Source organism: Somniosus microcephalus, chromosome 8 (genome assembly GCF_052327205.1).
Source record: "Somniosus microcephalus isolate GS21.2 chromosome 8, FLI_Smic_1.0, whole genome shotgun sequence".
Lineage (NCBI taxonomy): Eukaryota > Metazoa > Chordata > Chondrichthyes > Squaliformes > Somniosidae > Somniosus > Somniosus microcephalus.
In genome coordinates, this window is record NC_140994.1 from 80098101 (window position 1) to 80125655 (window position 27555).

The 27555-nt window shown below is 48.7% G+C and overlaps 1 protein-coding gene across 1 annotated transcript in view; it reads right to left on the reverse strand.

Moving 5' to 3' along the window:
- The window catches only part of fam13c (family with sequence similarity 13 member C), an 86105-nt gene extending 64044 nt beyond the window's left edge, over positions 1–22061 (reverse strand). Inside the window, exons 1-3 of the mRNA XM_085994912.1 lie at positions 21601–22061; positions 21239–21304; positions 10374–10584 (exon numbers count right to left, since the gene is read on the reverse strand). Coding sequence (XP_085851038.1) covers positions 10374–10584; positions 21239–21304; positions 21601–21904 — 581 coding nt within the window. The 5' untranslated portion in view covers positions 21905–22061. The remainder of the gene's footprint in view (positions 1–10373; positions 10585–21238; positions 21305–21600) is intronic.
- Between the last annotated feature and the right edge of the window lie 5494 nt (positions 22062–27555).

The following is a 27555-nucleotide window of genomic DNA, read 5'->3' on the forward strand; positions in this document are numbered from 1 at the left end:
GTCTATTCTGACCAGGTACTTAACTGAAATTAAAAGTCACCTTCCTCTTTCTAGGTCCTATTTTATCGCACCTCTGTGGTACATGAGGAAGCTGAATGAGGAAGAAATTATGAAGTCCTTTGTCAGGTTTTTAAATCATTCTTCAAAATATCACCTGTGAACCCTCCAATCCAATTCCAGAGGGATTAATTGTACACAGATTTATAACTGTTCCTCAGGCAATATTTCAGCAGGTGGGGATATGAAGGTAATTTTGTGAGGCTCAACTCGCTGGATACGAATGTCAATGGGTGATTGATCTACAGTTCACTGAACTGCGCTCAATGCAAGCGAGGTTCCAAGCGAGCAGCTATCCCTGGAGGGCCCTCTTATGGAGCAGGGAGAATGGCAGTGTCATCCAAATGTAACTGACATCAAAACACTTCCAAAGGGATGGGGGCCTCGTGACTTTTCTCGGTGTCAGCGGGGCTAATTCCTGAGGTGAGTGAAGGATGCTTCTTCATTCAAAATAATGAAAAAAAAACTCTGCTTTGTACTGCTGCTCTCTCCTGATTCATTCTCGTTTTTTTTTGTTTTACACAATTTGCACAACTCTGAAAATGCCTGATCTCATCAGCTAAGCAGAGTCAGGCCTGGTTAGTACCTGGATGGAAGACAGCCTGGGAGTACCAGGTGCAGTAGGTTTTGTGCAGGTTCTGACTGAAGGTACAGATTTTGTTGTAATATTGGCCCAGAAATTCGGGTCGGAGGCTTCCCGCGCGTGCAAGCCTCCGACCTGCACTTGCCTAGCGCGCCGGCCGTTGTGCTGTGGGCCCGCATGGGATTCCGATCCTGGGCCTCCTCCAACTGCCGGCGCGCTGTGCTTGCGTATCCCAGGGGCGCAGTTAGTTCGAAGCGTCCCCTGGGATCACGTGGGCCATGGAGAACCAATGGTAGCAGGGAAATGCCCATTCATAAAATTGACAGGAAGAGCTGTCAAAACTATAAATACTATAAGCCCCAAAACATAACTAAAACTTCAAATAAATTTTAAAAAATCATTTTTAAAATAACTATAAATTACATAAAATAACTTTTAAACAATAATTTAAATTTTTGAAAAAATTAATTACATTTTCTAACAGGGCTAAAAATAAACTTACCTTTCTTTAATGTATTTAAAAATAATAAACCTGTGAGAAAAAATGTTTTAATTTTAATTAATTCACCACTTACCTTGTTAAAAGGAGGCCTTGCGCCTGCTTTTTAAGTGTAACTCCTGGAGACTTACCCTCCCGGAGAAACCTGGAAAAAAATGTAAGTTCCAGGTGCACGCGCTGCCTCTCCGGCGTACGCGTTCGACCTCTGAAACCGGGACTTTCGTTGGGTCTACGGGTGTGTACCCAGCGCATACTCACCTGTGGAGACCCGAATTTCTGGGCCAATCTCTCTCACACTTTCTGTTGCACCCCATTTCTCCTCATCTATGCAGTCAGCCACCCAAATCTGTGACCTCCACCGCCTGGAAGGACAAGGATAGCAGGCGCATGGGAACACTACCATCTCCAAGTTCCCCTCCAAGTCACACACCATCCTGACTTGGGACATATATCGCCGATCCTTCATCGTCGCTGGGTCAAAATCCTAGAACTCCCTGCCTAACAGCACTGTGGGAGTACCTTCACCACACAGACTGCAGCGGTTCAAGACGGCGGCTCGCCACCACCTTCTCAAGGGCAACTAGGGATGGGCAATAAATGCTGGCCTTGCCAGCAACGCCCACATCCCGAGAGTAAATTTAGCACAAACGGATATTTGGAAGAACTGACTTAATGTTTGGAATAAGTTGATTGGTGGGGCACTGGAGGCAACAGCATCAGGGACATTCGAAATACAGTTGGAGGCTGTAGTGACAGAAATATACAAGATTTCATTGCAGTTTTTAGAATTATGAAGGGTTTGGATAGGGTAATTAGGGAAAGGCTATTTTCTCTGGTTGGGGAGTGAGTGATGAGGGCCCTTCAATTTAAAAGAGTGTCACGAAAAGAGCAAGGAGGAAACTTCTTTCCAAAGACGGTTGCTGGAGCATGGAATGCTTTGCCACAGGGAAGACCACTGCATCTTTCAATGGAAAGGTAGATGATAGTTGAAAGCAGAGAAAGGTGTTGGGTTATGGGAGAGCGCTGAACAGCAGGATTGTGTCAGGGTTGCACCATCAAAGAGCTGGTGGTCCAACTGACCACAGACGTGGTGGGCCAACTGACCTCTTTCTGCACTGTACGTGTGCTGGGGGAACTGGAGGTTGCCTGAGGATTATGCTGATTGGGCTTTCTGTTAAATTGAGTGAATTAAGTGCAAAGTTGAGCTGGCTGATTGTACTATTTAAATCAAGAGTCTGGCTCAGATGGTCGAGCAAGTTTCAAAGCGATTCTTCCGGCCGAGTCCGGAAAAAATAGAAAATTAAACTGCAGTGCAAGCAAGAGGCTCCCTGAGCCGGGACAGGCCGACTGAGCGGGTCGCTGACAGAGTGAGCTTGTGCAGAAAGAGGGAACTTAACCTCAGCAAGTGCTGGACAATGCAGCGGAGTGACCTGAACCTACACAGCTACGTTTGAGAGAAAATGGGTCCCAGCTTTTGTGATACTGCCATTGGAAAGTGAATACGGTTCTTCAGACCTACATCGAGGGCAAGGCGTGGGAGGGTAATGAAGAACAGCACCATGGCGCAAGGGGCTGTGAGGAACATTCGATTGGCAGCATCATGCAGGGCTGGCCAAGCAGATCAAGCTGAGGAGGAATCAGAAGCCTGGCTGTTCTCCCGTTACCTGGCCATGCCTGTGCATAGATACCAACTTGGAGATGCAGAGGCCACCTCAGCAGTTCAGAGACCCTCCTCGATCTCCCATGCACTCAATTAGCACAGGATTAATTAGTATTAGGACCATCTTTTGACGAGTAAAGCTTAGTTATCATATACCAATATAAAACTTTATTGAAGAAATACAGATCAAATGCTGTGGTTATTTTGTGTTGAATTGTACAACCCCGCACAGATTCTTTTTTCATCTTCATGGTCTCAGCTCTTTCCTCGACCTCTTTTGCTTGAATATTTGATGCTGTCGGTAATCTTCGGGGTCACTGGCAGGGCCTGGGACTTGGGCTCGATACTTAGAAGATGATCTGTACTTCTCATGGAGGGCATCAACATGCGCTCTAGGAGGTCACCTGTGGCAGGGAAGCTGTGCTCGGGGACAGTCCACCTGATGTGGATGGGTAGCCTTCACCTTATGGTGCAAATCTACAGTTTTAAGTGTGAAACGCTGAGGAAGATGGCATTAATTTGCCTTTAATGCAGCCTTACTGCGCACGAGGAAAACTGTGCAATTATTATTCAGCTGCCATGTCTGACAGCACGGCAGCTCTCCATCAATGTCATACGCAAGTTGGTGCTTACGCTGTGGATTGTCTGAGAGTTATTGAAGATCATACGATCTGGGTGAGGTTAACAGTACGATAGCAAAATACTGCAGATGTTGGAAATCCGAAATAACAACAGAAAATGTTGGAAAAACTCAGCAGGTCAGGCAACATCCGTGGAGAGAAATTTGAGTTGACGTTTTGGGTCGAACCCTTCTTCAAAACTGGAAAGAAAAGAAAATAGATCGAAGGCAGGGCTGCGATCGGACAAAAGAATTAAAAGAAACAAAAGAAGTAAAAGAGACAATAAAAGGTGTTCGAAGCTAGACAAGATGGTAATAGGCGAGATTAGGTGTGAAGTGTACTGGCAGGGCAAGAGATAGCTGTCAGGTGTGAGAGAGAAACAAAATGATTGGGTTAGAAGTTCGATCACGCGGCGCCCATTCTGCAGGTGTAAAATGGCACCCAAGTGTCCAAAATGGCAGCTGGTGTGCTCAATCTGTGGCGAAACGATTAAAAAGCCTCATTATAATATTTAAACAACATTTGTTGTCCAACCCTTTTGTGAATTGGTCTGCCCCACTGCCCGACTTGGCACGTGATAAACTCACTCGGCAAATCATGGCGCAAATAGGCAGCAACTGCCATGCAGCAGAGCTATTTAAAAGGGTTCGTCCACTACATACAGATTCGTTACTGGTTTGTGCACTGAGGCTGCTGGTTAACCTGGGCGTTTTTTAGGGGCATACTTTCTGCCTTCTGCTTTGTCTGCCATCTGGACACTTTCACTGCAGTCATGGGTGGTCTGGTAGGTCTGCCTTTGGGACTGGAGGACGAGAATACAGGAGAGAGCCGGAGCAGCTGGGAGAAGGCTGGTGGGAAGAGAACACTGTGCAGGAGACCATACCTACAAGCAGGGGTTCAGGGAGCACTTCTCCTAGCTGAACTTCAGAGAGGTGCAATGTGCCAGGGTCTTCGCTTCACTATGGAGGCTACCACTGAGCTTGGTCTCCTGGTGCAGCCACAACTGGAGCCTCAAACCAGGGCATGGACAGCACTGCCTGCGGCTGTCAGGATTACCGAGGCCCCTCACTTTTATGCAACAACAACTTGCATTTATATAGCACCTTTAATGGAGTAAAACATCCCAAGGCTAGATTCATTTATCTTATTCCAACCGGGCTGTCAGGTCACAGACTGGTTGCAGGGTGATGAGGGCTATCCCTTCAGACAGACATGGCTTATGACTCTGGTCAGGAACCTGGGCACAGACGCAGAGCTGACCTACAAGGAGAGCCCTGCTGCCACCAGAAATATCATCCAGCACTCGAGCAACACATCCGCTCAGGAGGAGGTTTACAGATTTGTGGTTGTGTGCTGCATAACTTTGCAATAATGAGGCACCAGCATTTACCACCACCTGGGCAACAAGAAGTGCAGGAGCAGGAGGAGGTGGTGGAGGAGCAGCATGAAGAGGAGGAAGAACATAAGCAGCATCAACCACCAGTGTCCTAGCTGCCAGAGCTCTTGGAGAGCAGCTTATAAAAGAGTGCTTCATGTGAACCATCCCTCCCATCCCCAATACATCAACAGTTCCATAGTCTTTACCACCACCAACTTTACTACCAACATTTGATTCCCTTTCTTCAGTCCAGTCTTATGGGTCTTGCCCGCACTTCACTACAAATATGAACACCAACACCAAATCCACAGGAAAAAAATCCAGCAACTCAATTCCATCTGTGTATAATAGTGAACAGAAATAATTAAGAATCACCATAGTACAACCCTTTAATGCTTATCTAATGTGCTTGTTTACCTATCCTAGTGCTCCTATGATGTGTTTCTCCAGTGGTTACAGCTTGGGAGGTGGAAGGCTGCTGAGTTTCCATTGAGGACACATCAGATGGCCACGGTGAGTGACCCCAAGTACCTCTGGGCCTTGAGGGCCAAGCTGCAGACTGCAGTATCTCGGCGTGGGCAGTCTGGCCCAGCTGGCTGTGCGGCAGAGTGAGCTACCATGGAAAATGTCAGAGCTGTCAGCAGAGGCTCCATCATGGAGCCAGAATGGTCTCCATGCTCTGAAGGAAGTCTTGAAACAAGTTGGAGCTGGACTCCTGCATGCTCCACGTCATTGAGCACAAGCGCCCTGGCAGGCTGTCCAGTGTGCCGAGCATTTCCTGGCGAATGCCCATCAACCTTCTTTGGTGCCCTGGACCAAAGACAACATCCGAGTCCTCTGCAGCCCAATTAGTATATGTGATCTCAAACACTGGCGACTGGCGTGCTATCACCCTGTCCCAACTCCTCCACACATGCTCGATGATTCACCACTTGATGACCCCTCCTCTAGCCTACCCTCTGAAGCACACGTAGTGCCAGTCTCTGAGCTGGTGGCTGCGAGGGTGAGAAAGAGTGATGCTGCATCTTCAGGAAGGCTGGACTCCTCTTTCTGAAATGAAAGAGGGACAGGGGTTAGCTTGTAGTGCGAAGTAAGAGCAGAGAGAGATGAGTGGCTTCTGAAAGCAGCTGCAGTTTGTCATGTAGAGTGAGATAGAAATAAGAAGGGAGAAAAGGATAAGGTGTGAAGAAACCCTGAGCGTTGCCACGAGCCAAGGCCATGAATCTCCCCGGCCCTTGATGGCCAGTGTGTTGTCTTCCACGGGGGAGAGGATGTGCAGATAGGCTCGGCCTCCTCCAGTCACGGCCTCCTGCCACAAGTTGTGTGCAACCTTCTCCTGCAAGAAAGGAGTGTGTTAGTGATAGTCTCGTGCGTATCATGGTCGAATAGCTTTTACGTTGTGTGAAAGGTGTGAGGAAGTGAGGGTTGAAACAGTGGTGAGAAGTAGGAGCAGTGTGTGTGAACAGGAGGAGAAGTAGCAGTGATTGTTGGAGAGTGAAGGGAAGGAGAGGGGAGTAGTGTCAGTACTGAGGCAGCAGGTGTGAGAGCAAGGTTGAGGTGAGAGGTAAGAATTGACAACTCTGGTGAGGTCATTGAACTTTTTGCTGCATTGTTCATGGTATCGACCTCCTCTGCAACCTCTGCCCTCTGACGACGGAGTTGTTTCTGGAGGGAGGAAAGGGGGGATCTAACTCTTCCTGTCGACAGTCTGGGCAAGAACCGCTGGGTGCCCTCTCTGTACCACTTGCAGCCATTTTAGACCTTTCACTTTGTGCACCTCCCCTTTAAGAGGTGCTGGCTGCCTTTAAGTGGTGTCAGTCAAGCCCAATTTCCCGTTCCCTCCCGCCCCCCACAAACAAGCGTGCAGCCAATGAATAGCACAGATAGTGCTGGCTGCAAGCCTGACTTATTAGAGTCTTAGGGGGAGAAATTTGGTTGGTTGCGCCACCGATTAACGCCTAAAGAGACCGAGAAGTGGGGCGTTAGCCAATTTCCGGGCGGGCGCAAGGCGCCTAGCGCCTCACCCCATATTGAGCATGCATTTAGCGCTGGCGCTAAATCTTAGCACCCGCTCATGGGCGCAGGCTGATTATGATGTCATTTGAGTGTGCAACGCCTTTTGGGCGCCCCGGACTGGAAATTCAGTGGCGCCCCCCTCCGTAGCGCCTGGCACTAATAGTGACAGCTTACCTGGACCTTACCAAGTCGCTCTCGGGCTGGAGGAGCGTTATTTAAAGGGGACTGGTGTGGTTTAAAAGCAGCAGCCATTTTTGGAGCACAACTTCCTCGAGAGCTACAAAGAGTTGCTGAGCTGCACACACAGCCATTTGATCACTGAGCCAGCGCAGGCAGACAATCTTCAGCCTTCTGACCATCACCTTGCTGTTGGTGAGCCTTGACAACGGGGAACCTTCCTGTGGGCACTTATTATGGGGGCTGCATTGGAGGGGAACGTCCTGCTGCTGAATCATCTGGAAAGGGCACTGAGACGCAGGGAGAGGGGGGCGGGCATGGCCAGATGGAGGAGGGCCAACAGACGTCGCCACAGCAGACCTTACGCTGGCAGGGTTTTCCGACAGCAGTTTTCCTACATGAACATGCCGGAGGAGCAGTGTGTCAGAAGGCTGCGATTTAGAAAGGAGGTGGTGACTGAGCTGTGCCAGCTGCTTCAGCCAGATCTGCAGCCTCAGATAAGGTGCAGGACATCTCTGTCGGTGGCTGAGAAGATGCCTGCTGGCCTGAACTTCTACGCGAGCAGCTCTTCTCAGGCTGCGCGTCAGAGGCTGATCAGAAGTAGCTTCTAGGCCCCTCTCACGGAATGCTTGCTGCCATTCCAAGAACAGGAATGGAACCGGTCTGATACCCCCAAGCCTGTGAAGGGCAAGATGCATGTAAATAGAAGGCATGGCCATTGTAAATGAAGAAAGTGTTTCATTACACAAAATGTGGTTCCTTCAAACATGAGAAAGCTATGGCAACAGAAAGCAAAACTAATACACTGACACATAACTGCCCCTCACACCCGGGAGACTGTCCAAAACATAAATCACATTCCGACCATCTTCCTTGGCCTTGATTCCACTGCACCAACCGAAGCATCCAATGCCCCATCAGTGAGGCGTTCCGCCCTCTGCCTCACCCTTTCCATTTCTTGCTAGGCTGGTGCGCCACAGGTAGGCTCCCACTGCTTTGAAGGCCTATAAGGCAGTGAGTGTGTCTGGTGATGCCAATTGACCTGCCCCTTTAAGAGCTGGCCGGTGCCAGTGCGTCTCAGGGAAAGTGATTATTGAAAGCACCAGCGCTGCGCGCCGTCGCCACTAAATTGTGTTGCGCCCCCGGGTTAGCGCCTTAAGAGCCTCGTGCAGTGCCTGATTTAGCGCCGCAATCACCCTCAGGGGCGCCACGACCCAATATCGCGCCAGGTGGCGCTAAATCGCTACTGGCGCTAGGCTTTGCGCTTCGCCAGAACTAGCACCCCAAACGGGGCTATACCCAATTTCTCCCCCTTAGAGTCATAACAGCACATAAGGGGGCCATTCGGCCCATCGAGTCCATGCCGGCTCTCTGTAGAGCAATCCAGTCAGTCCCATTCCCCCGCTCTATCCCCGTAGCCCTGCAAGTTTATTTCCCTCAAGTGCCTATCCAGTCTCCCCTTGAAAACATTGAGTGTCTCCGCTTCCACCACTTCCGTCGGCAGCGAGTTCCAGGTCCTCACCACTCGCTGCGTAAAAAAGTTTTCCCTCACATCCTCCCTGTATCTCTTGCCCAAAACCTTAAATATGTGTCCCCTAGTCCTTGTACCACCAACTAGTGGGAACAGCCGTTCCCCATCTAGCCTATCCAAAACCTTCATAATCTTGTACACCTCTATCAAATCATCCCTCCACCTCCTTTGCTCTAATGAAAATCAATCCAGCTGTTCCAACCTGTCCTTGTAGCTGAGATCCCCCATCCCCAGAACCCATTCTGGTAAATCTCTTCTGCACCCCCTCAAGGGTCTTCACATCCTTCCTAAAGTGTGGTGACCAGAACTGGATGCAATATTCCAGTTGTGGCCTAACCAGCATTTTATAAAGGTTCAGCATAACTTCTCTACTTTTGTACTCAATACCTCTATTTATGAAGCCCAAGATCCCATATGCTTTGTTAACCACTCTCTCAATATGTCCCGCCACCTTCACGGACCTATGCACAATAACTCCCAGGTCCCTCTGTCCTTGCACACTCTTAAAAATTCTGCCATTAAGTGTATAATGTCTCTCCCTGTTCCTTCTGCCAAAATGCATCACCTCACACTTCTCTGTATTAAATTCCATCTGCCACTTGTCTGCCCATTCTGCTAGCCTTTCTACGTCCTGCTGCAGTCGATTGGTATCATCCTCACTGTTTGCCACACCCCCAAGTTTGGTGTTATCGGCAAATTTAGAAATTCTATCCTGTATTCCAATATCCAGGTCATTTATATATATCAAAAAAAGCAGTGGCCCCAGCACTGACCCTTGGGGAACACAACTGTCTACCATCCTCCAGTCTGAAAAACAGCCATTTACCACAACTCGCTCTTTTCTGTCCTTAAGCCAATTCCTTACCCAAGCTGCCACTGACCTACCTATTATAATGAGCTGGCAGCACCAATTACATGTGGCCTCTGCGAGCACACGAACAGCCATGTGTGGTGTTTGCTCTGCCCCTAATAGATAGGATGGAAATGCTGCACTGCCAAGTTCACAAGGTCGTCCCTCCTAAAGGAATTGCGATGGTACAGTATGTACACACTCCAAGACACTGGGGAACACAGCTTGAAAAAAAGGAAGTGTTTACATTTTTCAAAAATAAACTCCCAAATGTTCTACTGCATCTCACTGGGAGTATGTGTCATCACTCCCACTAAAGAAACAATGGGCAATTTAATTTATTGTCTCTGTTTATTCACAGTATTTGAACAGCCAATTCTAACCGTAAAATTTAAGAAAGAACTTGAATTTATATCGCGCCATTCATGACCTCAGGACGCCTCAAAGCGCTTTACAGTCAATTAATTACTTTTGAAGTGTAGTGACTGTTGTAATGTGGAAAATGCAGCAGCCAATTTGCGCACAGCAAGGTCCCACAAACAGCAGTGTGATAATGACCAGATATTCTGTTTTCGCGATGTTGGTTCAGGGATAAATATTGGCCAGGACATGGGGGAGAACTCCCCTGCGCCTCTTCAAAATAATGCCATGGGATCTTTTACCTCAGAGGGCAGGTGGAGCCCCGGTTTAACGTCTCATCCGAAAGACGGCATCTCTGACAGTGCAGCACTCCCTCGGTACTGCACTGGAGTGTCAGCCTAGATTTTTGCGCTCAAGTCTCTGGAGTGGGACCTGAACCCACAGCCTTCTGACCCAGAGGCGAGGGTGCTACCCACTGAGTCACGGCTGGCGTCTAATACCATTCCCTACTCATTATCCTGAAGATTATCACAGTACGCCTGAAACATGAAAGGTAAAGGCCCTTCTTTTAAATGATAATCGTGTTGTGAATATACATTTGCATATATAAATGTAGAAAGCGGAATATTTTCCTTTTCTTACATGATGAAGTGCTGAGCGCTCGGTGGAGAGGGGGCTGCTTCCGTGTCCAGCACAAATCTTTGGCTCTTGCTGAAACTCGAGCAGCGCGGTGATATTAGCGGATTGTCCCCTTCTGCAATGTGATGTAGCAATCTGCCAGCCCCCAGGGATCGATGGGCTTCCACTCCATTCTCCAGCTCGCTCTGCCAGCCCTCAAAGGCTGGAATTGGCTCTGCAATATAACACAGGTCTGTAAGTGTTTGTTTAAGTGTTTGCTCTCTTATTTATAGCTGGAGAAAAGGAAAAAAAAAGTTGTCAGATTAATTATCCTGTCATCTTGTACAAGGGGAAGAAGTACAATACGATAGGAAAGCCAGGAATAACTGAATCATAAATGTGTTTACACGTCATATATTCCAGTACAATACACAAGATTCCCAGATTACAGGGGGCTGGTATGTTCTAAAATATTTACAGCTGCTTGATAGATGTAATAAATTATTTTTAATGTAAATGAAAATGACTATCACCTGCAGCAGCTCTGTTTATTTTTATGTAGTTCCGTTCACCTACTTGTTTAGGCACCAGCCATGGCTCAGTGGGTAGCCCTCTCGCCTCGGAGTCAGAAGGTTGTGGCTTCAAGCCCCACTCCAGAGTATATAATCCAGGCTGACACTTCAGTGCAGTACTGGGGGAGTGCTGCTCTGAAGAACTGCCCCCCCAGTTTGCCTCTAATGCAGGCACCTGATCCCACGCCTGCCGAGACCAGGTTTAGGTCTCGTTCTGAAGGGCCCAGTGATAAAGAACGCAAAGATAATTGATTCCAGAGGGAAGAATGACCTGCAGTCTGCTGCCCACCCGTTCCCTGCTGTGAACTAACCTATGGCCTGGTAAGGGCCTCTCAGAGCAGCAGGGTCCCAACTCCGAGTCCCGCCACCTGAACATCTGAGTCTCGCCTGACCCCCAATATTGAAGTGACCCCTATCCCCAGGGTTTGGGATGGAGGGGCACCGCCTGGTCAAAGCGGCAGGCAGAAATCTCACTCCGCCCCCTCAAAAAGCTCCCTGGAATTTCCTGCATAGTATTTATATGCCCACTCCCCCAAAATAAGTCTTATAACAAATTTCTGTTCAGAATGGTCTAAAATGGTAAACGGCAAAGGTATTACTTGGCAATTCCATATAATCATCGTCAGTCTCTGGATGTCTGGGCTTTTATTTATGACCTGGGAGTGTTGGATCCTCATACTGGAGGACAAAAGTAAAAAACACTTTCTATTCCCAAGTGTTGATATTACCCATTTGTCGAGCACAAGAATTCCCCTTTGGGACACTATCACAAAGTTGAATCAACCCAACTTCTGACTGTGAAAGATAAGCAAGTGAAAAGTGTTGTGTTTTGTTAGCCGGATTATTCATTGCGTAAGGGTGGGTAAACTGAAGGGAATTCTCACAATTGGATGTGGCCATTCATCCCAAAAAATTTCTACATGAATCATAAATATTACAGAAGGGCCCAAATTTAAGACAAAAACAAGTATTTTACAGTAAAAAAAAAATCCCTATGTGTTGTTTAAAAACAGTCAAGCAGTAAATCACCTTGTGTCAGTTCAGCTTCTCCCGAGTGGCCAAACCACCTTCTTATTTACACAGTTACTGTGGAATGAAACTACATCGGAAGCAGCACTTCTCAGTGTTGAGATTGTGCCTAAAATTTGCAGCAAAAGTCACAAGTCTGAAGACTTGAATAAGTATCTAAGGATGTGAAGGTCTTGGAGAGGGTGCAGAGGAGATTTACCAGAATGGTATCAGGGATGAGGGACTTCAGTTATGTGGAGAGACTGGAGAACCTGGGGCTGTTCTCTTTAGAGCAGAGAAGGTTAAGGGGAGATTTAATTTAGAGGTTCAAAATTATGAGGGGTTTTGATAGAGTAAATAAAAAGAAACTGTTTCCACTGGTAGAAGGGTTGGTAACCAGAGGACACAGGTTTGAAATAATTTGCTAAAAAAAAGTGGGGAGATGAGCAGAATTTTTTTTTATGCAACGAGTTATGATGATCTGGAGTGAACTGCCTGAAAGCGTGGTGGAAGCAAATTCACCAGTTATTTTCAAATGGAATTTGGATATATACTTAAAGAAAGAAAATTTGCAGGGCTGTGGGGAAAGAGCAGGGGAGTGGTGCTAATTGGAGAGCTCTTTTCAAAGAGCCGCCACAGGCACGATGGGCCGAATGGTCTCCTTTTGTGCTGTGTGACTCGATGATTCTAAGTATTAGTCACTTATTCCTTTCTCATATCAATGGCTCGCTAACCTTTGACACAGAAATCTCTATCTCACCATATGACGTCTGTAATATATATGGTGTCAATAATGAGACAACGTGAAGCAAACATTCCATTTGCACTGTGAACTATCTGCTATATCAATGTACAAATTGTTTTTAAATCTTTATTTTATTGCTGAATCTTTGTGCCCGGCAAGTGAGGAACATCAGTGTGGAGGAACAGAAAGCTTTTCATTTCTTCTCTTCACTCTCGAGCACTCCTGGTTCATAAATAACAAACCCAAACAGCGGAGTTTTTCCTCGTCCAGGGAATGCAGAGTTCTGAGGCGCAAGGTGGAGGAAAAGCAGTCAGAGACCCATGACTCTAGGTGTCCTCCCGCTGGGTTTTGTGGGGTGGGGGGTGTAAAGTCTGTGGGTTGTTTAGTTAATTAATACACAGACTCCAAGAGTAACTTAAAACAGGATTTTACTATTCGAAGGTCAGGGCGAATCTGCCCAATAACTCCTGGCACAACACTTATATACTGGTGTGGTCACCGTCAGTATTACCGTATACAGAAGCCAAACAAAGTAGTGCCACACCTAAAATAGTTCTCTTAAAGGTGAACGGTTACATACAATAGTTCTCTTAAAGGTAGACGGGTACATACACTACAATCCTCCCTTTTTAGCTTACAACATACTTATTCCCCATTAACATAACATATAATCAACTTCATGTAAAACAATTCACAGATATAGTCTCTGCGGGAAACAGTTCACAGATTCAGTCTCTGCGGGAACAGTTCACAGATTCAGTCTCTGGTCTTGACTCGGTCCGAACAACATCTCTGTGGTGTAGCCGGTTCACATTTCTAGCGTGACTCATCCAATAGTCTTTCCCTTGGCTTAACAGCTTGAACTTCCGTCCTGCTGAACCAGCAGTGCTGACTTTTACAAACAGCTGGACTGCCTTGGTAATTTTTCCTACTTTCCAACTGATTTGGCCCCCTTCGTGGGGCCCACGTGCATGATCTGATAGAAGTGATAATGATTTAGATGGTTATCGTCTTCTGCTTCGTCTTTTTCTTTTCTGCTTCTTGGAGACTCTCGGGGCTCCCTTATCCGCTGCCAGCTGTAGCGCCACCATCTCCCTATGTTCCTTAGGCTTTAAGTGCTTCATCCTGATTTCTGCACTTTGGGAGTTTTCATCACAAGCTGGGCAGACCAAGTCATCGTAATATTCCGTGTCACTCAACAGGTCATGGTAATATTCGGTGTCGTCCTGAGCTAGTCTAGCGAGAGGGCCTGCTACTTCTTCCGTACCCAACTGGACGTTAGCCGACTGTTGTTCCCTCCCTAGACATCTTTCCTGAAGAGACTTCTTCATGCGTTCATATTCATCCCGCTCTTCCTGGGTTTCCTGCAAATCCTTCACTAATGACTTAGTTTGTGATTTCAATACTTCCCCTTCCCTCGGGGGTTGATTGATCAGGCTATTCAATCCTTCTACTGGAGCAGCTGTTTCAACATTCTGCTGTTCACATTGACGTGATTCAGCGTACTTTTGGCATCCCTGTAAAATCTGTGTTGCAACCTCAGCTATTTCCATAACTTTTGAGAGCTCCGAACTCCTTCCCTTTGAAGATTGAAGCTCGTGTTCAGATTGTTCCCATTGTAGAGTCTTGTCCTTCAGCATATGAAGGAGTTGGCTGACCGTTAACTCTTCCACGGGAACACTGCGGGTCAGAGTCTTCTCCATTTCATCCACCTTTTCCTCCAATGCTTTCACCTTCTTTTCCTCTTGTACTTTGGCTTCCAGCGCTCGGAGAAGTTGCGCCTTGATGCTCTCTAGCTCATGTTCAGAGGCCATTCTTACAGTCTCTGTGTTTCTTACAGTTCCCTTTTCTTCCACTGAACGGATTCCCAGTTGAATCTGTTCTTCAAGTTGTTGAATCTCGGTCATTGCCGCCCCATATTTGTCTTGGGTTTCCTTTAATATTTTTATGAGTTCTTGTACATCTTGTCTTTCATGTTCTGCCATGTCTTTCACCTCTAATTTCTCATCTATGGATGGAACTTCTACCGATGAGTCTGTCTTGGCCTTGAGCTCATCAAGAATTTCCTGCAGCCTTTGGACTTCTTGCTCATGTTCAACCTTCAGTTGCTCATATGCTTCCACTGAAACTAGCTTTTCAGAGGTTGCCGAGTTAACCCCTTCCAGAATTGTAGCCTGGGCCTGTTCATACTGTTCTTTCAACTTCTCACACTCTGCTTGTAAGGAGTCGTAGAGAAGAACTGGAATAAAATCCTGGCTTCCTGAAGATTCCTCTTCATTTGCTTCTTCCTGCAAATATTCTAACTCCTGAACAGCATAAGGGAGATGTGATCGGTAATTGGTCACGATGGCTCTATGGTCGGTCTCTGCTTGAGCTAGCTGCTTCTGTTGTCTTTCCAGATTCTCCCATTCGGTGTCATAGAACTTTTTCATTGTTTTCATCTCTTGTACGAGACGGTAACTCAATTGTTCTAATTGTTGTCGTAATTTGAAATAAGTTTGAGTCCGAGCTCGGTGTTCTTCCGTCATGGATATGTCCGTAACTTGAACAGGCTCAGAATTTTCTGTCAAACTAGGTTGTCGTTGTTCGGTGGAGTTCTGTTCTGAAACTTTGTTCTTCTCTGGAGCATAAGCCTTTATGCATGCCTTCGTTTTTCCAACCTTCGTCGGCAAGTCCATTTCAGCCTTGTCTTTCATATTTGGGTTGGTCTTATCGTCATCCGTTTCAGAATCTGAGCTGATTGTCTGCACCGAGTCCTCACTCGTTATGGCTTTTAGATAGTGCCATTCCATGTCTATTTTCTTGATCCACTCCCGTCCTAGAAGTGGTGGTCCTCCCTCATGTAGTACGTATAAGTTCATTCTTGGGTGTTCTTTACCCCTATCTCTCACTTTGACTCTTATCTTTCCCATGGGGTATACTTTATGCCCCGTGTATGTCTGCAATACGAACTTGGTATCTCTTAAGGGTATATGTGAGAATAGCCGGTGGTAATCCCTTCGATTTATGACTGATGGACACTGGATCAGCTCTAACTCCATTTTCACTTGGATTCCAGCTATTTTTAGCATGACCCAGATAGTTTGTAGGTCAGCTTCCTTACTCACATTGTGAATTCTCAGACTACCCAGCTCCTGGCCGTTTGGGTCTGAGTCTGAATTCTGTTCGTCTGAACTCTTCTCAGCCACCTTGTGTACCTTGTTGTACTTTTCCTGTGATGGCTTCCTTTGGTTGTTGGTCTTCTTCCCTGACCGGCATACCTTAGCTATGTGACCCAGTTTGCCACATTTCCTACATTCCTGGTTCTTAAACCAGCATTGGTTCTGGTCGTGTGTTGTCTTCCCACAACGATAGCATTTTGTTGTTGTCGAGGTAATTTGATCCACACTTAGTGCTGCTGTCTTTAGCTGCATTTCCGCAGTTCCCTTCGCTGCAGCTTCGTGCGATGCTGCAATAAGGACAGCGCTGTCAAGTGTAAGGTCATTCTCTTCGAGTAGTCGCTTTTGCGTTCCTTCCTTTGCCAACCCGCACACGAACTTGTCTCGCAATGCCTCTGTCAGATTCCCTCCAAACTGGCAGTATTTCGCTAGTCTACGCAGTTCGACCAAGTATTCTGCGTTGCTTTCGTCTTTCCGTTGCGTTCTCGCATAGAATTTGAATCGTTCCGCCAACATCAACGGTGTGGGGTTCAAGTGATCCTTCAGAACAGTCACAATCTCATCGAAAGTCTGATCCGCCGGTTTAGCTGGTGCTAGATGCTTCAAGAGCTCGTATGTCTTCGCGCCCATCGAGTTTAGCAAGGTTATAGCTTTGTCATCTTCTTCTATTTTCTTGGCCTCACAATAGATCTCAATGCGTTCCACATACGTGGCCCAGTCTTCTACCTCGGAATTAAAATCATTGATGTTACCCCGCTTAGGCATCTTCCTCTCTTCCTGATAACACCACGAATTATTTCTTTAATTTTTTTTTTTTCCCAAGATGGCGGTTCCCGCGAAAATGGCGGTTTCCCGCGCTTATCTTCTCTCCCCGCCCACTTCAATGGCGGTTCCCCGCTTCTGTCTTCTTCTCCGCCTAATGGCGGCTTCCCGCGTTTCTTCCCCTGGCGGGAGGGGTACACTTTCCCCACGGGCGACGGCCGCTGGCTTTCAGGTTCACAGCCTGCGCGTCGGCTTCAGTGCTTTCCCTTTTCTTGGCAGGGCAACCGGCGCTGGGTACACCCCGTTGACGGTGAACTGTTTCAGCCGCTGGGCTGGCTCTCGCTCAGTTCCCCTTGCTCGGGCTCTGTCTCTCTCCCGCTCGCTCGGCTCTACCGGCGCTGGGTACACCCCGTTGACGGCGAATAGTTTCAGCCGCTGGGCTGGCTCTCGCTCAGTTCCCCTTGCTCGGGCTCTGTCTCTCTCCCGCTCGCTCGGCTCTACCGGCGCTGGGTACACCCCGTTGACGGCGAATAGTTTCAGCCGCTGGACTGGCTCTCGCTCAGTCTCCCTTGGTCGGCTCTGCCTCTCCCGCTCGCTCGGCTCCCAATCGCGCCTCCCAGCCCTCTCGCAGTCCGGTGCTTCCCTCCCCGGCTGCGGCTGAGTTTTTATATCTTCCCGCGCCTACGCTCCCGGTCACAGCGCTTCGTGGCTTCGGTCGCTGCCCGGCCTTTTTCACCGGTCGCGGTCTAGCTGTCTCACGACGCCGTTGCGTCCCCAGCCTGTCTGTACCGCGGCTTCCTTGCTCCACGCTGCCCCAGTCTCAGCGCCTCTGGGCCCGACTTCTGTCCGGCTCCTTTCCCCCTCGACCGTGGTCGAGTGCACCGCCCTTATCCTCCGGTTATTCTTTTTACTTTTCCCTTACTCACAGTCACCGTGGCCGCCTTGCTTCTCGTGCTGATCGGCTCACTCCTCACCGTGGCAGAAGGGACAGTCAGTGCCTGTTGCTGATGGAAGTCTTTGTCTCTGAATTCTTCCTCCTTTCCAGCTCTGCAGACTCGAGTTTTCTCCCAGCAGAATGACGAGGGCGGTTGCCTCTTCTCGACGCTCGTTAACTGCTTCGGAATTATTGTTGCCGCAGGGTACGATCGGACTCGTCGCCACTGTAAAGTCTGTGGGTTGTTTAGTTAATTAATACACAGACTCCAAGAGTAACTTAAAACAGGACTTTACTATTCGAAGGTCAGGGCGAATCTGCCCAATAACTCCTGGCACAACACTTATATACTGGTGTGGTCACCGTCGGTATTACCGTATACAGAAGCCAAACAAAGTAGTGCCACACCTAAAATAGTTCTCTTAAAGGTGAACGGTTACATACAATAGTTCTCTTAAAGGTAGACGGGTACATACACTACAGGGGGGGGGGGGATGGTGAACTTAATACTTGCATCCGGAGCATGTGGAAGCATCAAAATCCCATTTAAATGAAATAAAAACAGAAAAACGTTGGAAATACCCAGCAGGTCAGGCAGCATCTGTGGAGAGAGAAACAGAGTTAACATTTCAGGTCGATTACCATTCGCCAGATGAAGGGTCATCGGCCTGAAACATTAACTCTGTTTCTCTCTCCACAGATGCTACTTGACCTGCTGTGTATTTCCAGCATTTTCTGTTTTTATTTCAGATTCCCAGCATCCGCAGTATTTTGCATTTGTCCCATTTAACTGAAGCAGGACTGATGTAGCGGCACCTTCTGTCCGAATTACATCTCTCTGTGCTGGGCAGACACCTATTTGATGGAGCACTGAGAAGGTCTGGGCCTGAGGCCTAGCTCCCAGCCCTGCTCAGATCGTGAAGAAGTAGAAGCCCGGAAAAACTCCTGGTTTGTTTGTTTTTTATCCCCAGTTAACCAAGCAGATCTTTGGCGCTGGAGGCCTCCCGGCTGCTGTTTTTGGACAGCATCTAGAAGGCCCCACAGCCAGCTGTCATCGATAAATTTACACCCCCCGGTTCTGGGTGTAGGCCCACGGGTGAGGCAGCGCTGGAAGAACATTAGGCCAACTAAAATGACCTGACTCTGGAAATCTAGACAGGTTCAGCTTCTGCCATGCGGAATGTACTTCCATCGGGCAGATGGGGAGGCAGGAAACTCGGCTCCAAGAAGCCTTTAACCTCAGAAAATACACCTGCTGCACAACAGGCTTTTCCTCCAGTGAGTGAGATTGCCAGTTTAGTGCTAATTTGTGCTGAATCCTGCATTTTGGCAACGCATGCACCAGGCAGTAGGTTATGACAGGCCAAACCCATTTCATGATGACATCCATTGCGCCAGGTAGAGGGGGAAAAGCCCATCACCTCAGCAACTCGCACTCGATTCAAACCCAGGCTGTGAAAGTGCAGTGCCTGAGTCGCCCACTTTACCCACACACACAAACTTTGATGTGATAAAAGTCACAGAAACATTTGTCCAGTTTGTCTGCTCTTTAATGGCAACTTTAAGTGGACTTTAGTGAACATGTTGCTGCCCAGTGACTTTCAGGTAGCTTTGACAACCACTGATTTTAAAATACCGTACACATGTTGGGGTCAATTTTTCCTCCCTCCGCCCGGTGGGATAGGGGCAGCAGCGTTCCGAAAATTATGCAGAACACGAACTACCCCTTTCCCACTCCGTTCTCTCGCACCGCCATTTTCCGGGGGGGGGGGGGGGGGGTCTTTGCATGGGCGGCCCAGGCACCTGCCCGTTTCAGGTGGGAGCTTAATTCTAAAATGCTAATTAGAATCTAATGAGGTACACTGGATCCCAACACCACTTTGAATTGGGGCGGATTGTGCACGTTCCACTCACTGATAGCAGCTGTTGAGCAGCCTAACCAGTGGTTCTTAAAGAGGCTGCTTCTGCTGGCCGCCCCAAATCCAGGTAAGTCCCTGTGGGTTTTAAAAAAAAGATTTGTGTGGGGCTCCTCCTGGCCCAGGAAAAATCTCGACTCTGGTTCACGCCCAACCTCTACGCCTGCCTCTCTCCCGTCCCCCCCACCCCGCGATTGCCTCCCCCCCGCAATTGCCTCTCCCCCCTCCCACAATTGCCTCCCCCACCCCATGATTGCTCGCCCCCCACCCACCCTGCGATTGTCTACCCCCACCCCCCCGCGATTGCCCCCCCGCCTCGTCATTGCCTCCCCCCGCCTCGCCATTGCCTCCTCCCCCCCCCATGATTGCCTTCCCCACCCTTCAGATAAAGCTTCCAGCTGGGCTCTGTGGAGAAGCCGGAGGAATACTTTTCGTCAACTGGCTGCTGCTTCTCATCCACCTCGTGTTGGCACAATGCCACTCGCACTCCAACTCACGTCCCTCTTACACTCAGCTCCACACAATTCACGCGGGAATGTTCTCTCGCCCCTTGGCAGTTTGAGATCATTTTCTGACAACGTACACTTCGTAATACCCCCTTTTTTGCTTAGGTTGGTCTAACTGAACCTTTTAACAGCCTGTCTCGGTGATGAGCAATATGTTCCGATGCTCCTTCACCAATTGTTCTGGATGTGTGGCATTTTTTGTACTCCATCTTCATCTCAAATGGCCCATCTCAAATAATCTGGTAGCTCACAGGAGGTACATAACTAAAAAGCCAATTGGCCCAGCTTCAATAATCTGCTTACTAAGTTTAATATAAGATCACAGCACGCAACCAAATGCTGTTTGACATGGTGGTTGGAACCACTCAGACCAGAGGGCTACAGACTAAAGCAACTAATAGCTTTATTTCCATATAAATTGTACATGACAGCATAGCAATCAGCATATACTAAGTGCACAACCTATAAACATACAAGGCGAAAGTCTGTAATGAGGTAATTACCCTTAATAAGTCCAGCTTCTGAATGGGTCTATTGCCCTTCAGACTAGCTTCTTATTGAGTTAATGAGTCACTGTTAAATAATAAACCAGGTCCTGGGGAATTTATGATGCAGACAACGTTTTGTTGGTGCTCCCCTGGTCCAATCTTCACTCACCGTCAGTCACAGCCTATATCTCTTACTTGGTTCAAACAAACCTTTTGAAAGAACTGGGTGCCATCAAGATCCTACGTTTAACCCCTTGGGTTTTAAAACCGACATCCCTATTAACTCCTTGATGTTGAGACTCCCAGACAATCTCAACAATGCTTCAAAAACATGCTTCCAAATAAAACTGCAGGTCAAATGTCATTAATACAGTGGGCTATCCCAATTATCGTGTAGTGGACAGAAACTGGCATGCCTGGGTTGAACATACAAAATCTTCACAATGGGATAAACCAGTTCTTTCAATCAAAAGAACAATGTCCTTTATTGAATCAAGGATATAAGCCAGCTTTGATCAAAGATGACGATCTGATTTTTACACAACAGAAACAAACATCGGTGATTTTTGCCACACACACTCCTCTTTATGGTAAAAGCATCGCTGAACAAGCCCACGCTCGATACGTTGGTCGTGGGTGTTGGTGTTAGCAGGAATAAACAATAAAAATAAGGCATTCCCTCACATGCAGCACTCATCAACTAGGACAAGCTGTTGAGGGGAGTAACGTGGCTGGATTAAAGGGCAGGTTTCAGAGAAGTGGGTTTCGAATGAAAGCAGGAAACAGTAGAATGTACTCACCATCACTGTCTCTGTGGTGATGCATTAATTTGAAATCAATAATAGGGGCAATGATGGTGCAGTGCTCTGACAAAACAAAACAGTGTATAAAATAAAATAAAACTAGAATGCAAGAACAAACATTGCTTATAATGAAGATGGAAATTAAAAATGCACTTTTAATGATTAAAAATATGCACTGACTGTAAAAAGAATGAAAGATAATTGACACCAATGTTTTGTAACAGCGGTTTGTCAGAGTATCATCAAGTTACGATGAATTCTAAGGTGTTGTGTTACACAGCGAGTACAGGATATCTTCTGCACCACAACAATGGGTTAAATCTTTAACTCTCTAGATACAAATATATTAAATATTTTACCACTGCTGCTTCCTTCATCGGCCAGCCCATTCCGACCTAGTTGAGGGGCTTGTTCCTTGCTACGCTGTGTTGCGGCACTTTCCTCCGAGCTTGGTAAAAATGCTGAGCACAGGTCAACGTCAAAGGCTTGTAGCTTCATCAAGGAGTTCTGCAGACAAAAGCAGAACATTATGCCATGAAGTGCTAGCACAGCCGCCAGCCCTGCCCACAGCAGTCTCAGTGTGTCTTCAGTGAGGAGCGTCAGCAGCACGACCCTCGAGCACTTGAGTGAAGGCCAACAATCATGTGTCGAACTTAAAGCCATCTATTCAGGATGACTAACATGCTAATGTGCTGCTCTGGGCTCTGCAGCTAAAGCACATCCCAGATTATAGCTTAATCGTGACCCGAGCCCGGTGGGAACACTCATTCCGTCAGCAGCCTGTGATTTGTTCGTCAGCCAACCTGACAAGCTAGCGAGATAATATTGTCGTTGGTGCCCTGCCTCCATGCAATAGTTTCATCGAGTCCACTGACATCATCTCTGGTGACAATTTGCCCCTCCCAGTGCAGTCCATTCATAAAAGCCTGGACCGGATACAGTGATGTCCCTACAAAGAATGAATCACAGAGTACATTTGCAGCAAATGTTGCCTTTGTGGACAGAAATATTGATTTTTGGATTCCACAAGCTCGGGTTTAACCATCAACCATCAGCTGCAAATTAGAGTCAGCAGAATATTCTCATCCACTCAGACACAGCATTTTAGATGAAGCCGTACAGCGTTTTCTCCTTAAGAGTCCAACGTACAGCTTGCCCCTTTCAAACCCATCGTACAAACTGCAATAAAAATATTCTTTTAAAAAAAAAGAAACACCCAGCTGGTTAGTATACATGCTCGGCAGCAGGCTGGTGGCAACCTGACTGGAATGAATTAGCTGTTCCCAGTGCCCATTATTTTCCCTCGGGGGTGGAGAGTCTGCACAGTAATATGCATGTAAATGTGTACTACTGCACGTCTTCAGGCTGGAGCCAACACGCACAGCAATCCAGTCAATTCCAGTCTGAAGTGATGCTCAATTTAAAGCTTGTTCAAATGTTTGCCATCTGACCATCACATGTATTAAAAAGCTCATTAAATTGCAAGTGCGCCTGTCTAGAATGCACATTGGGTTCAAGGATGAGAGGTGCAAATTAAAGAGTTGGTCATTCATTTTTAATGCATTCTCAAAATGTTCAACATCTTGCATTTATATAGTGTCTGTCGCACAATAAAATGTCCCAGGGCGCACCGCAGGCGTGTAATCAGGCACAAATTAACACGGAGCCAAAGGAGGAGACATTAGGACAGGTGACCAAAAGCTTGGACAGAGAGATGGGTTTTGAGGAGTGTCTTAAAAGAGGAGAGCGCTTAGGGCCTAGACGGCTGAAGGCACAGCTGCCAATGGTGGGGCGATGGAAACCCAGGATATGGAAGAGGGCAGAACTGGAAGAACAAGAGTTCTGAGGGTTGTGGCCAATGTTCCCTCAAAGCCGTGCAGCCGGGTTCCCTTTGCTGGTCCCACACAGCCCGGAACCGGGCTTTTCCAATGTTAAATTTTGCGCATGCGTGAAACTGAATGGGCCGCACAGCCCATTAAAGGGGCCACGCGCCCAAAAAAATATTAGCGGGAATACTGCTGTAGGGGGTTACAGAGATTGGGATTGTCAGGTTTGCAATAGTAGAGCTTTTTTCATTTTGCATTAAATGTTGAGTTGATTGAATTCTCTTATTCTCCATTCATTCGGGTAGATTTTAACATTCACGGCCGGGAGGAAACCTTGGGGTTGTGGATCGGCCAGCGGTTATACAAACTCACCGTATTTTCTCTTCCATTGACTTCAACGGAAAAGAGAATGGGGCGGGTGTATCCACAACCACTCGGTTTCACCTGGCAGTGACAGCCAAGATCGACCCCAATGTCTTCACAGATTTAATAATGAGTAAAACATTGTGGTAAACCACTGTATTGTATATTGCCACCTCTGGGTGGCGCTGTGTATGGAGGCATGCCTCAGCTGACTCCACCCACCACTGTGTGGGTTTCGTTCAGACTTGTTCAGTCACTCACGAAGAAGCATGGTCTCTTCTTAGCTAATAAAAGCCTTATTCATCTCTTCTTTCGACTCATCATCTCTTCTTCGACTCATCACCTTTTATGAAGTAATTGATAAGCGTATCAATTTTATTAGCTAAAAGTTAAATGGCGACACCTGAGGAGCAACAACAGCAACGGATACAGCAGACATTGCTGAGAGCCCTCAGACCACCACGCCTGGACCTCGACCCTCAAGATGTGGGTGCATCAGCCAAGTTTGAACACTGGCTGAGCTGCTTTGAATCCTTCCTCGCAATCTCACAGGTTACAGAGGAGGATCACAAACTGAAAGTTTTGACCGCCCAGGTGAGCCATCAAGTATATATGCTAATCCGGGACTCTAATACGTACGTGGCGGCCCTCGAGCTACTAAAAGGGCAATATACGCGCCCAGTGAACACAATTTACGCCCGACACCTCTTGGGATCCCGCAGGCAGCAACCGGGAGAATCGGTAGGGGCATTTGCACGGGCGCTACTGGCACTCTGCAGAGACTGCGATTGTAAAGCGGTAACGGCTGTGGAGCACGCGCAGGGACTCGCCTGTGATGCCTTCGTCAGGGGCCTCCAGTCAGACCACACCCGGCAGAGACTGCTAGAAAGCAAGGAACCCGACCTGAAGACGGCCATTGCCCTTGCGCTCTCATTAGAGGAGGCCCACCGAAACCTCGAGGCATACCCCCGTAACGGCGCCGAGACATGGCAATCGAAACCGTGGGACACGGGACCGCCGCCCCCGGCACCAACCGCTGCAGCGACCCAACCGAGACAGCAGCCTCCGGTAAGAACTGCTTCGATGCCCAGTAACCAGGCCCAAAAATGCTATTTCTGTGGCCAGTTAAAACATCCCAGAGCGCACTGCCCAGCTAAGACAGCTACCTGCTCGGGCTGCGGGAAGAAAGGCCATTACGCTAACGCCTGCAAGGGGAATCCAGCCAGCAGCGCAGCGTGCGGGCCGTGGGAGCAGCCATCTTATCCGCCATTTTGTGTACCCCCGGCCGCATGGCATCCGCCGCCATCGTATCCAACGCACTCAACCGCCATTTCGTCACCGGAACCGACCACCGTCTCGGCGGATGACTATAGTGACTCACTAAGCCACATACTGGCCTCCGTGACGCTGGATCAAGCCCTCCCTCACCATCTATCCAGCTCCATGATGGATATCGCGGTAAACGGCCGCGCCACCAGTTGCCTGATCGACAGCGGGAGCACAGAGAGTTTCGTCCACCCCGACACGGTACGTAGCCACTCCCTCACGATTCTGCCAACGCACCATCGCATTTCTATGGCGTCCAAGTCCCAGTCAATGGACATCAGCGGCTACTGTGTGGTGACCCTGTCAGTAGGGGGCACTGAATATAAAAAATTTTAACTGCTAGTCCTGCCCCGTCTTTGCGCTGCCGTCCTGCTAGGGTTGGATTTTCAACTTAAGAGTGTCACACTAGCATACGGTGGACCCCTCCCCCCACTCACAGTCTGCAACCAACAACTTTTAAATCGCCCGCTGCAAACCACCTGCAGCCTTTCCACATTAAAAGTCCCCCCCCCTCCCCTGTTCGCTAACCTCACCCGCGACTGTAAACCCATCGCTACCAAAAGCAGGCGGTACAGTGCCGGGGACAGAGCTTTTATCAGCTCTGAGGTGAAGCGGCTCTTGAAGGAGGGCATTATCGAAGGTAGCACTAGCCCCTGGCGAGCCCAGGTTGTAGTCGTTAAAACCACTGCTAAACGCCGCATGGTAATCGACTACAGCCAAACCATAAACCGGTACACCCAGCTGGACGCGTACCCCCTCCCTCGCATATCTGATATGGTCAATCAGATTGCGCAATACAAAGTATTCTCCACCATCGACCTTAAGTCAGCGTACCACCAGCTGCCCATCCGCCATGAGGACCGCCAGTATACTGCCTTCGAGGCAAACGGCCGCCTCTACCACTTCCTTAGGGTCCCCTTCGGCGTCACCAACGGGGTTTCGGTCTTCCAAAGGGAGATGGACCGAATGGTTGACCAGAACGCGCTGCGGGCAACCTTCCCCTATTTGGATAACGTCACCATCTGCGGCCACGACCAGCAGGACCACGACGTTAATCTAGCAAATTTCCTCCGTACGGCCCAACGGCTGAACCTAACGTACAATAAGGAAAAATGTATGTTTCACACCAAGCGCCTGGCCATCCTCGGCTGCGTGGTGGAGAACGGAGTCATCGGGCCCGACCCCGACAGAATGCGCCCCCTAATGGAGCTACCCCTTCCCCACTGCCAAAAAGCACTGAAGAGATGCCTGGGGTTTTTCTCCTACTACGCCCAGTGGGTGCCCCTCTATGCAGACAAAGCCAGGCCCCTCATCAAAGCCACCTCCTTCCCCCTGACACCAGAGGCGTGTGCAGCCTTCACTCTTATCAAGAACGATATCGCGAAGGCCGCAATGCACGCGGTGGATGAGTCCATCCCCTTCCAAGTGGAGAGCGATGCCTCCGACTTCGCCCTAGCCGCGACCCTTAACCAGGTGGGCAGACCCGTGGCCTTTTTCTCAAGGACCCTCCAGGGCCCCGAGACGAGACACTCCTCCGTCGAAAAGGAGGCCCAGGCTATTGTAGAAGCGGTGCGTCACTGGAGGCATTACCTGGCCGGGAAACGATTTACCCTGCTCACTGACCAGCGTTCAGTAGCTTTTATGTTTAATAATAAGCAGAGGGGTAAAATCAAGAACGACAAGATCTTGAGGTGGAGAATCGAACTCTCCACCTACAATTATGATATCTTGTATCGGCCAGGGAAACTCAATGAGCCCCCAGATGCCCTATCACGTGGTACATGCGCCAACGCGCAGAGTGATAGGCTGCAGTCCCTCCACAATGACCTCTGCCACCCGGGGGTCACCAGGTTTTTCCATTTTATCAAATCCCGTAACCTGCCCTACTCCATCGAGGAGGTCAGGACCATGACCAAGAGCTGCCAAATCTGCGCCGAGTGCAAACCGCACTTCTATAGGCCGGACAGAGCAAGCCTGATCAAGGCCACCCGCCCCTTCGAACGCCTGAGCGTCGATTTTAAAGGGCCCCTCCCCTCCGCTGACCGCAATGTGTACTTCCTCAACATAGTTGATGAGTACTCCCGTTTCCCCTTTGCCATCCCTTGCCCAGACATGACCAGTACCACGGTCATCAAGTGTCTGAATGACATCTTCGCTCTGTTCGGGTTCCCCAGCTATATACATAGCGACAGGGGCTCATCGTTCATGAGCGACGAACTTCGGCAGTACCTGCTAACAAGAGGTATCGCCACGAGCAGGACCACCAGTTACAACCCCCGGGGGAACGGCCAGGTGGAAAGGGAGAACGCGACGGTTTGGAAGGCAGTCCTCTTAGCACTAAAATCTAAGGGCCTTCCGACCTCCCGCTGGCAGGAGGTCCTCCCTGCAGCGCTCCACTCCATTCGGTCACTGCTTTGTACTGCCACTAATGCGACCCCTCATGAGAAAATGTTCGTTTTCCCCCGGAAGTCTACATCGGGAACCTCGCTACCGGCATGGTTGACTTCTCCTGGGCCCGTCCTACTGCGGAGGCACGTGAGGACGCATAAAACGGACCCCCTGGTCGAGCGGGTGCACCTCCTACACGCCAACCCCCAGTATGCCTGGGTGACATACCCAGACGGGCGGGAGGACACGGTCTCCATACGAGATCTCGCACCCTCGGGTACCTCTGAATTACCACCGTTATCCCCCTTACCACCGTTATCCCCCTTACCACTGTTATCCCCCACCACCCCTCCCAACCCAACCCTTGCAGACGGCATGCCAAAGCCCCAGGAATCTTCGCCAACCACCCAG